Source organism: Anarhichas minor, unplaced genomic scaffold (assembly GCF_050575085.1).
Source record: "Anarhichas minor isolate MPS153535 unplaced genomic scaffold, ASM5057508v1 ptg000003l, whole genome shotgun sequence".
In the NCBI taxonomy this organism is placed as follows: Eukaryota; Metazoa; Chordata; class Actinopteri; order Perciformes; family Anarhichadidae; genus Anarhichas; species Anarhichas minor.
In genome coordinates this window covers 3,682,401-3,693,753 of record NW_027466449.1, presented here as the reverse complement: position 1 = coordinate 3,693,753, position 11,353 = coordinate 3,682,401, and the positions used below count along the sequence as shown (strand labels likewise).

Below are 11,353 nucleotides of genomic sequence, written 5' to 3'. Positions count from 1 at the left end.
ACTTCACCTCCACCTCACACACACTGCTGCTGCGGAAGCTCTTTGCAGAATGGATCAGGGCCTGTTTATTAAGTGAGTGATCGGGGGAGGGATGATCACATTTGCATCTTTCTGGGGAGTGTTGAGTCAAGAGAAACCCTAGAAACCCTTTTTATTGTCATATCCATATACACATACACAAAATTTGACTTCTGCATTTGACCCATCCCTGTATATAGGGAGCAGTGGGCTGCCAATGACAGGCGCCCGGGGAGCCGGAAAAAAGAGTATTTGCATGTCAGATTTGTTTGTGTGATTGTAGAGTTTCCCTCCCATTAAAAGGAAACGCATACATGTAATAAGCCACATGTAATTCTATTAATCTTTGACAAGTGACATACAAATGTAAACCAGAGCAAACACGACACAGTTTTTGGCTCAGTGCAGAACTATTAATCATTTCAAGTTGATTTTTCTTTTGTCTTCTGGAAACTTTCCTTCACATGATGAACCTCAGAAGGGTTGATATTAATTAATTATCTGGTCCCTATTAGGTATTAGTCACATGCAGTGGCTTATCTAAAAGCCTGTTATTGCCTTAAAGCTATATGGTTTGAATGTTTAGATGCCATTGCCGTAAATCTGAATGCAACTGTCGTACTGTAGTAGCAACGTAACTGTTATGATGCCATTTGTTAGAGCACTCTTTCCAAAAGACTGGGCCGTGAACCATAGGCGGATTATTGGAGATTTTAAAAGGGTCCAAACTTTTCTTTCAACTTCTTTCTTAGTCTTTTATCATTTATATCTGCAGTACACATGATGGAGCCTAAATGTTTATGTATTGTTCTGATAACAGTAGCTAACTTATAACAACTAACTACTGGCCTTCTCCCAATAAAAGAAGACACATTCATTGGATGCAGCTTACATTACCTACATTAACAGTTTTTGTACCTTTTACTTAAAATTATCAATTGAGACACTCTGCTCAGCTTTTCTTCTTTATTCCTGAAGTTAGAAATGCAAATGTAAAACAAGCTCTTTTTTAAAGTCTCACTCTGATTGCATCTTTGACATTATTGTGTATGTGTAATAATACATTGATCTCCTATTTTGAGACTAATTATATATATTTTAAGTGATATTAGTGACCATCAGGCCTTCACTTGTGGCAATTTAACGGTTGTATTTATTTACTCGTTACAATTTTAGTATTTTGTTACAATGTTGGACAAAAGATAAAAAATGACATTTTAATTTCCACAATAATTAGTTTTTTTTTTTTTTAGGTTTTCCACTTTAAAATGATGAGTTAACATTGCAAAGACATTTTATCCATCCATCATCTTTATCTGCTTATCCAGTTCAAGGTCGCAGGGGGGCTGGAGCCGATCACAGCTGACATTGGGCGAAGGCAGGGTACACCTTGGACAGGTCGCCAGACTATCTCAGGGCTGATACAGGCAGACGGCCATTCACGTTCACGTCCCAACAATTTAGAGTCTTCATTTAATCTAAGCTGCAGCTCTTTAGACTGTGAACCCGGAGAGAACCCCGGCCCCTCTTGCTGTGAAAAAGGTTTGTTGTTGATGCCGGCAAGGCTTACTGGGAAACTAAAGCAGAGCCTTCATTGATTTATGTTATTAGTTATACCTGTATTTTAGATTTTTAGATTTTTAGTTCAAATGTCCGTCATGAGAAAGGTTTGTGCAGGTGCAGCTGAATTTGCATTTTGGTTGACATTTGAGGCTCATTTTGTTAAACACACCTGTTGTACTAACTAATTTGCCTGATGATTACCTGTGTGCAGGTCCCAAACCCATTGTTTTGACAGGAATATTGTGCATTTTGTCAACCGCAGTATTATGGAGGCAAATGGACGTATCAAATGTCCATGTCTGTACAAACAAAAAGATTTAAGTGAAACTATTTGCACTGTGTAAGCTTTCCAATTTTCAACAAAAAAGTATTTAGTAATAGCTTTTATGAACTTTTATGATTTTTATTTAAACATCCAAGTCCGGCAGCTCCTTCTTCAGAAAGTTTTCACAAAACATTGATTTCAGATTAACTATTGTACATATCTCTCCTATGAGTGCTAGAGAAATAGCTGAAATAGTAAATTCTTAACATGTAACAGGGATTGGATTAAGAGCAAATATAATAATAATCTAATATTAACAGTTAAAAATCATAGTTTAATCATAGTTTATTCAATTAAAATCGACATGACCCATTAATACAAAATAATAGCTTCAGGAATGGCTGTTCAAATTTATTTTTTCCTGGAATCATTTTGATAATGTTATTGGATAGAAAATGTATCCGTCAGTAAAGCCAATCGGAATATTAACTCCACAAATGACTTTTTTCCACAGAAGACATTTTTGTTATTCATTACAGGAAAAACACAGCTGTAAACATTGGCATCAATGATGGCTCCTCTGTACTGTAATTTAAAACATTAGGATACTGTTTTGGGCGTCTGTACTTTTGTACATTTACACAGACAACACAAACATTATATGTAACAAATTAAACTACATTCAGCTCAATAAAACATAAAATAACCCGAGCATGAATAAATCACAAATAAATGAATACAAAAGAATATTGTTAGTTATCAAGACATTCTATTGGTCGGATACTTTTCTAGTAATATCTAGAGATGTATAAAGATCACATTTGGATTTCATTAATTTGAGGGGCTCAACATAAAGATGAGTTTCATTATAGTATCATGTGAACATGGGTTGTGTAGGCTCATTATTCACTTTACCACAGTGTTAACAGGTATAAGCTTTCACGACCCTCTGTGCATGTTCATGAATAGAAATCAGGACACATTTGTAGATATTGATGAAGAGAAGAGTCCAGAGGCCTTTGAAAAGAGTTCAATGTTCTGTATGGCAACAAGAATCTGATGTTCATCCTTGCTTTTCCAAGTTCTCACAGTTCTTTATGATAATAACCAACATTTCTGCAGCCACGATAAATAGACCGTGAGGCAATGAACCTAATGATCTATCATGTATGTGGGTTATTATGTAGCCTTATATGAGGGGTTGTATTGTATTCCTGAGTACAGACAGCATGGTTCTTTATTACATCTATGGGTACAATGGCTGATGCCGGGCTCTGCCTGCGTCACTACTGTGCGACGCACATGTCGAGGTGAAAGTGCGAGCTGCCATTTTTTCGAAGGAATCTTCCTGATTATACAGGCAAAGACAAACTGTGAGTCTCACCACAACCCTTTAGCAGTTTTGTTTAATCTGTTGGCGGACTGAAGACATACTCTGCACGAATATTACAGACGCTCGATTGTTTTTAATCCGGGTCCAAGCGCAGGCTTAGCTCTGGGCTGCAGATGGCTGGTTAGCTCGGCTAGCTAACGTTAGCTGTGTCTGTAAACAAACACTACAGGCAGTGAGGAAACAGCAGCTGATAAACGAGCGCACACATGTCAGGGTTATTCGGTAGATGTGGTCGATCATTCAGTTAGAGAAAGAGCCAACATAACATTGGAAACATAACTTTGGAAACAACGTTGGGGGGGGGGGAGCGGGCGGCAGGAGCCAGGAGGCAGTTTGACGCTGCAAGTCTGCAGGTTTGCGCCACAACTTCAGTTTTGATGACACTGCGAGTTTCTCCAAACTAGGTAGGAGCTCAGTCGCTTTAGAGCGGGTCGGGTTCAGTCGGTTCTCGGGGTAAACACACACCGTACACCGACATGTCGTCCTTCTCCGAGTCGGCTCTGGAGAAGAAGCTGACGGAGCTGAGCAGCTCGCAGCAGAGCGTCCAGACTCTGTCTCTGTGGATCATTCACCACCGCAAGCACTCGGGCCTCATCGTCAAAGTGTGGCACAGAGAGCTGAAAAAAGGTGAGAGCTGCTAGTTCTGACTGTTCCTGCAGAGTGCAATGATATATGTGGTTGATTATGTGCAACATAACACGATATTAGAAACGTGAAACTTGAGAGATTTAGGTTACGGTGTCAATGTGGAACATAGGATAGCTGTTAGAAAGTGTAATAAACAGTGGTGGAAGAAATATTAATATCCTTGAACGTTACTTTAGTTGAAGTACTAACACCACACTGTGGACATACTCCACTACAACTAAAAGTCCTGCATACAAAACCTTAATTGAGTAATTCAGTGAATACTGGCAGCAATATTTGATCAAAGAATCAAAAGTGAAATGATTGATTCTGCAGTAAAATGGTCAGTGTCAGTGTGTTACTTAATGTTTGGGTTGATATTACCGCTGCAATAATGTGTTGCATTTTAATGCAGTAAGTTGTTTATGTTTGTGATAATGTTTACTACTTCATGTACTGTTGTAGTTTAATCTGCAGCTTCACGTTCTATAAAATCATCATCATATGTTTGTAGCGTTGATGTTTTGTGAGAACCGCAGGTCTCGAAAACATTTCATGAGCTCAGAAAAACAGCTGTTTTCAGCTTTGTTTTGATGCATTTTCCAGCTGATCTAAGAGGCTTTTACATTGTTTATTTAGTTCAAAAAGTAGGTCAACCCATTATAAAACACTTCATCTGAAATATTGCCATTTAAAATACACAAATATAGGGATACATGGTTTTCACAGAGCTAGAAATGTATAAAAAACATCTTAGAAGTAACTAAAGCTGTCCGACAAATGTAGTGGAGTAAAAAGTCCAACATTTAAAAAGGTTAAACTTGATTAAAATCATCATATACATATATTTGCCTCTGAAATGTAGTGTAATATCTGAACATGTTTGGTAATACTGTACCTACACGGTTATTGTATTTTTAAATAGTACTTATAAAAGGATATTCTTTAGTACTAAAACTAATAAAGGAAAAAGGAGCATAAATAACAACACATTACAGTAATGTTGACATGCCTTTGGTGTTTATTGATGATGTATTGTGTTCAAATGGCTGAACACATCTGAGGAGTTGAACCGAGCTGGATCAGGATGTAGAATACACAGGAAGGCGACGGTTGTCGTCATTTAACCAAGAGGTTGGAGGTTCAATCCCCGGCTCCTACTGTCTACATCTCAAAGTGTCCTTGAGCAAGACACTCAACCTCAAGTTGCTCCCGACTCACAGCAGCACACTGCTCATCATGCTTAGGATGGGTTAAATGCAGAGGTCACAGTGTGTGTGTGTGTGTGTGTGTGTGTGTGTGTGTGTGTGTGTGTGTGTGTGTGTGTGTGTGTGTGTGTGTGTGTGTGTGTGTGTGTGTGTGTGTGTGTGTGTGTGTGTGTGTGTGTGTGTGTGTTATCATTGTAATAAAGCTTAAGTTTTAGAAAACATGTTACTAAATAGGCATTACTTCCTCTCAAAGAACACGTTATTCCACTATGACTACAGTTACAAGACATACTGGAAAATCAGTTGACAGTCGGGTTTTTTTTCTTTCTGTCATTTAAGTTGATATTTATTTGGATTGGTTATACATCATATAAAGGAAACAAAACACAACAAAGCACATCACAATGTGATTCTAAATGCTGTATCCCTTATATTTTATAAAGGATATTTAATAGAACAATAGGCTGATATATTTCTGACCTGGTAAACTTTTCCTTTGTTATCATTTGAACTAGCTATCACCAATTCAAAGGAAGCATTATCTGTCCTCAGCTTATTCCAATCCCTAAATTCTGGTCAAGTCTGAGTCTTCCAGTGGCGAAGCCTAGACTCGCTTAACCAAATTCTGCTTTAGATATTCCTGGTGGTAGCTCTGATTTATCCCCGTGTACACACATTGGGGGAGATTCTGGTAAAGGCTTTCTAAGCCATTTACACGAGTCTCAAATGAACTCTTTCTAGAAAGGAAAAAACAAAGAACATTCCCACAATGAGAGTAAGAAGGTACCCACCTCTCTATGTTACATTTCCAACACCAGTTGTACTTTATGAAGCCTTACTGGTGTAGAATAGTATCTGTGAATGATCTTATAATGTGTAGATGTGCCTCGGGCCTCCCTAATGGACAGTCGTGTAACGGACTGAGTGAGCAGCTTACTACGTGCTACTACTTAACCGGAGGTACTTCCAAAAATCCCCTTTCTCTCCTAGTCCAAAATATTCACTAAAATGTTCACTAATCGCCTGAAATGACAAAAACAACTTATCCTCATACAGTTCACATTTCCCTCTTGCCAGGACTTCCACAAACAAGGTTTCTTTCCTATTTTGATACACTGATTGTTCCACATAGTAGGGCTGCCCCCTTCTATTCGATGAGTCGACCAATTGGTACTTTTGGTCTCAGTCTACTAAGATTGGGGCTGAATTGGACAAGTTATGCTGAAGACAACTAGGTGTAATCATCATTTCATTTAATTGCAAACCAACTTAGAGTGCATTGTGCATCACAGATCGATGCTCTAGTGTAAATGTGAACTCTTCTTGTTCAATGTTTAAGATATCATGATTTTATGTGACCTCCAGCTAAAAGCTCCAGGAAGCTGACGTTCCTGTATCTGGCCAACGATGTCATCCAGAACAGCAAGAAGAAAGGACCCGAGTTCACCAAAGACTTTGAGACTGTCCTTGTCGATGCCTGCTCCCATGTTGCCAGGTAGATGTGATGTGACCGCCGTGTGCTTTCAGATGACCTGTGTATGTAATGCGTGTCTTTGTGAGCAGGCCAACGTGTGGGCAGCTAGTGGCGCTAACTGCCAGAGGCTTTTTAAGGAAGTGATTGAGTGTATCTAAATGTGGTGCAACTCAGCAACCTGCTGCTACAGCTGAACGTTTTCTTCTTTTTGTTTCCACTAATGGGGTTTCAGGTGTCTCTCAAACTAACATAGAGCTTCTATCCAGCTGTAAAATAGTCTAAGGGTAAATATAGGCTAACATTTTGATCTGATAACACAATTGTCCAAACATTATTTTGCGATGCACAAGTTGTTTTTTTGCTATGTTTTAACCCTAACCCTATGTTTTGAGCTGTTAAAAACCACAACCTTTCACTCAATCCTCTCGTCTTCTTCTTCGTCTTCTTCTTTCCTCTGCTGTCCCGTCTCCCTGCAGGGAAGCAGATGACGGCAGTAAAAAGCACATGGAGAGACTGCTGAACATCTGGAAAGAGAGAGCCCTCTACAGAGGAGACTTCATTCAGCAGCTCAAACTGGCCATAGAAGACTCCAACAGCCCCAGGCCTTCAGGTTAGATGACTCTTAGGCTACATCCACACTAATACGTTTCTCTTTTAAAACACGGCTTTTGAAATGAAAACGACTTACATCCACACGTTTCAGCATCGTTTTAGAAATGACTTTCCGTCCATAATAACACGCCTGAAAACGAATATCGCATGAGTATTCTCGTACACGGGGCATTCGGGTGCCGGTGTAAACAGGAAGTAAATTAGTTGCTTAGTTATGGAAAATGCGACTAGTTACGACGAGTATTATAGTAATCTTTAATAATAAAAGGTCGGGCTTGATACCTACGATCTTCCTCTATAATCTTCCTCTATATACTCAGACGTCTGTTTGAGTATATAGAAAGAAAAACAAGTTTTATTATTCAAACTTACCTACAAGGCTGCAGGTCTTGCTCTCTCTCTCTCTCTCTCTCTCTCACACTCATCAAATATACTTTAAAATAAGCACTTACAAATCAAAGTTTTACTAGATTATGGGTTAATACATTTTGGTCAACACACTCGTTTCGTTGTTGTAAGGCTACATCCAAACTATATTGGCATTATATTATATATTGGCATATTAGATCAGTAGATGAATAAAGACACTAATTGTCATTGGAGGGTGATGAAACAAGGGCCGAGATAATGATATAGATACTTATTATTAAAAGCAGCTCATGAAATGTTTATACTGATCCGTATCACACATTATAACAGAAATATTCGTACATATTGTCGGACACTTTGACAGAACTAACTTTTCCCTTTTCGTCAGAAGTGATTTGAATGTTGAATTACGTAATTTAAAAATGTCTAAATGGTGACTAAACTCAAATTCAATTCAATTAATATATTTATAAAAATATAAAAAAGGTAAACAATCATTGGTGTTGTGAATAGGCTACTTTTTGTCTCATGTACATTATTTAGTGACATTGAAAATGTGGATGTTTTTTCTGTTGCTTGGTTTCTAAACTTGACCCCGCAGAAGAGAAGAAGGCTGTGAAACGAAGCTATCAGAAGATCCAAGAAGAAGAAGACGATGAAGATGACGACTACAGAAGCCACGCCTCCCCTCATAACGCAGACATGTCCGCAACTCAGCTGGTAGGAAGCCAATATTTCACTTGGATGGCACAAAAAACGAATCCTCCTTCACAAGTAAAATGTTGCTTGTTTCACTGCATTTTTTGTAACTTTCTCCCGCTATTCCTTTTAAACACACTCTAACACGCGTTCAGACGGAGGAGCTGGTGAAAGCCCTTCAGGACTTGGAGAATGCTGCATCAGGCGACGCAGCAGTTCGTCAGAAGATCGCCTCGCTGCCGCAGGAAGTCCAGGACGTTTCCCTGCTGGAGCAAATCGGTGGTAAGACCTGAGAGCTCAGCTTGATAAGAAATACTTTGTTCTTGGACTATTTTACTGAGACATGTTCTCATAAACTCTTCTTACAGTCAGTAAGTGTAGTACAGCAATATCCTGTACAATGTCATTGTGTCCACATTACAGTAATAATACTAGTTTTATTTGGAACATTTATAGATACTGCTTATAAAACAACACATGCTGACCAATAGAGAAGCTATACAATACTAAATAAAAGAGTAAAGTGGAAAATAAATGTCATACTCTGTGACCTTAACAAGCCACTTTGACACCAATCTAGACAAGGAGGCAGCAGACAAGCTGTCGAAGACGGTGGACGAAGCGTGTTTGCTGCTGGCGGAGTACAACGGCCGACTGGCTGCAGAGCTGGAGGACCGGAGGCAGCTGGCTCGCATGCTGACGGAGTACATCAACAGCCAGAGGGAGGCGCTCATGGAGAGAGAAAAGAAACTAGAGGCAAGACGCAGCAGAGTAACAGTGTAGCATGAACTCAAACAGTGATCTCTGTCCAAATCCGTTTGTGTTAAAGTTGCTCCTTCACAGATTAATACTTTTTTCTGATACCAAATGAAATGTGCAATGTAAATTCTGGTGTATTACACATTATGTTTATTTGCTATTTTCATACTTTTGGCCATAATTCCTTTCTGTAGAATCATTGTACTCACCATTATTGTTGACATCTGGATACATGGCAACATTAATAACAAAGAAAAGTCAGACATCAGTTGAGTTAATCCAGCGTGTTTACAACTGGTCTGATCATCTGACTGCTTGTATGCCCGTACGTGTTCCCAGATTTCACAACTGACGGCCAAAACTAGACACATAAGACCCGAGTTGTAATGCATCTTAATTGTCTTCTAAAACTACAGTCTGTGACCAAAATGTGCTTCAAACAGGCCAGAAAGCAAAAGTTACAAAACATTTTGAGAGAATATTGTGATAACTGTTATTCGTAAATCAGTAATCATTTGTGTCGTCTTGTCCTCTGCAGGAGTATAAGCAGAAACTGGCGAGAGTGACCCAAGTTAGGAAAGAGCTAAAGTCCCACATCCAGAGTCTCCCTGACCTCTCCCTCCTGCCCAACGTGACCGGGGGTCTGGCCCCACTCCCCTCGGCCGGAGATCTCTTCTCCACCGACTGAGAGGGCATTCGCCCAGAAAAACCACCCACATGCCCCTCCCCGACCCAAACCCAGCCACATGGTTGATTCACAGAACAATTCCAGCTGTGTCACCAGGTCAGAGTGCACATGTGGTCAAACCTCCCTCGGCAATCGTGCAAGACAAGAGTGAGGAAGGGACGCTAGAAGCAAGGTTTGGTGAAATCAAAATGCTCTGCAGAGGAGAACAGAGACTCTGTTGGCCTGGATCTTTCCAGCACTTGCTCGATCGACAAGGATTCCACTCCACCAGCTTAGAACGAGTTTGTTTCCTGATTGTTTTTACTTTTTTTTTTTAGGAGGGGGGGGCGGGGCGGGGTAAAGAAGCAACGCTTAGACAGACATACATGTTGGCTGTAAGGACGTGTCAATCAAAGTGTCTTTCTGCGTGGTGTATTGTGGATTCTGTGAGCAAAGGAATGCCATTTGCTCTCACAGTTCTCAGAGGTTGTGACTACACTGTGAAGAGGATGTACCATTCATTAGTTTCATTTTTTTTTGGTTTTCAGTTGGTGGCTTTTTTATTGACCCATAGGCGGTCTCGATGTGTTTGTATAATTAGAGAAGATATCATCAGATTGTGTTCAGTGCATGTTGCTTCATGAAGGCATGTGGTCAACAGTTTCTAGTGGGCACACTCATTTCAGTAACACTTCATAGAGACGGTGATTAAATAGGTTTCGTCCTCGTAGTAAAAAGACAATAGACATGCCTTGGTTTTCGTGCCCCCCCCCCCCCCCCCCCCCCCCCCCCCGTTTGCAAGCGCTTTTCTCGTTTACGGACTTCAACTTTGTGATTCAAAGTTCCCATTTGTTTTCATGCATTCATTTGGACAGATGCTTGAGATAATTCTGTTATACGTGTGTACTGGACAAGGTTTGAGTTTTACAAATAAATCCTGGAAGATTGAGGAAACATTTCAAAACGAGATTGTTTGCTTTCCAACAGACTATCTGGTCTTTAATAGAATCAAACCCTAAAACTCCGAAATACAATATCTACAAGAACGGATGAGAAAAAACTACAAAGTATTAAATATTCAGTTTTAGTATGCAGAGCTGGGCAATGTAGAAATAAAGAAACATCAAGATAAGTAGACCAGATGAAGACCTTTTATATTACGTGTTTTGGTATAAAAAACAAACATTGGATGTAAAGTGAAGTGAACCGTTTAAGGATTCACAATTAAATTCAATTCTCACAATTGGTATTAAAATGGTGAATACTAATTTATACATATTGCTGAGCCCTACTCGTGTGTAGACGCTCAGTGATGAAGTATTTTACTGAAGAGAAGCAGCAACAAATTCACCCCTTCACGCCCTTTCTCATGTTTCTTTTTTTTAAATGAGGACACAAACCATATCCCTGAAATGTATATGTTAAGGGTATGAGTCGTGGCTTATTCCCCACATCATTTTTGGTACAAACAGTTTCATATGATTCACTTAACCGTTCTCTGTCAAGGCCTGAACATCATGTATTATTTGTTTAGCTCATATTTGATTTTCAATTGTCTGTATACCGAAAAAAAATATTTCAAGAAGTTTTATAAAACTTAATAAAAATGGTTTACTTTCTCTTTTTGATCAAGCTTTCAGAAGCCAATCGCGGCTCCTGCTGCCGGTGAGATTACAGTCGCTGCTCCTGCTGATGCAAC

General features: G+C 39.5%; 1 protein-coding gene across 1 annotated transcript; it reads left to right on the top strand.

Moving 5' to 3' along the window:
• Window positions 1-3,149: 3,149 nt before the first annotated feature.
• rprd1b (regulation of nuclear pre-mRNA domain containing 1B) lies at window positions 3,150-10,428 on the top strand. The gene is made up of 7 exons (XM_076094227.1): window positions 3,150-3,866; window positions 6,440-6,569; window positions 7,025-7,158; window positions 8,131-8,249; window positions 8,384-8,510; window positions 8,809-8,984; window positions 9,526-10,428. Exons 1-7 carry the CDS (start codon window positions 3,716-3,718, stop codon window positions 9,673-9,675), a joined length of 987 nt encoding a protein of 328 aa, XP_075950342.1. The 5' UTR covers window positions 3,150-3,715; the 3' UTR covers window positions 9,676-10,428.
• The last annotated feature ends 925 nt before the right edge of the window (window positions 10,429-11,353 follow it).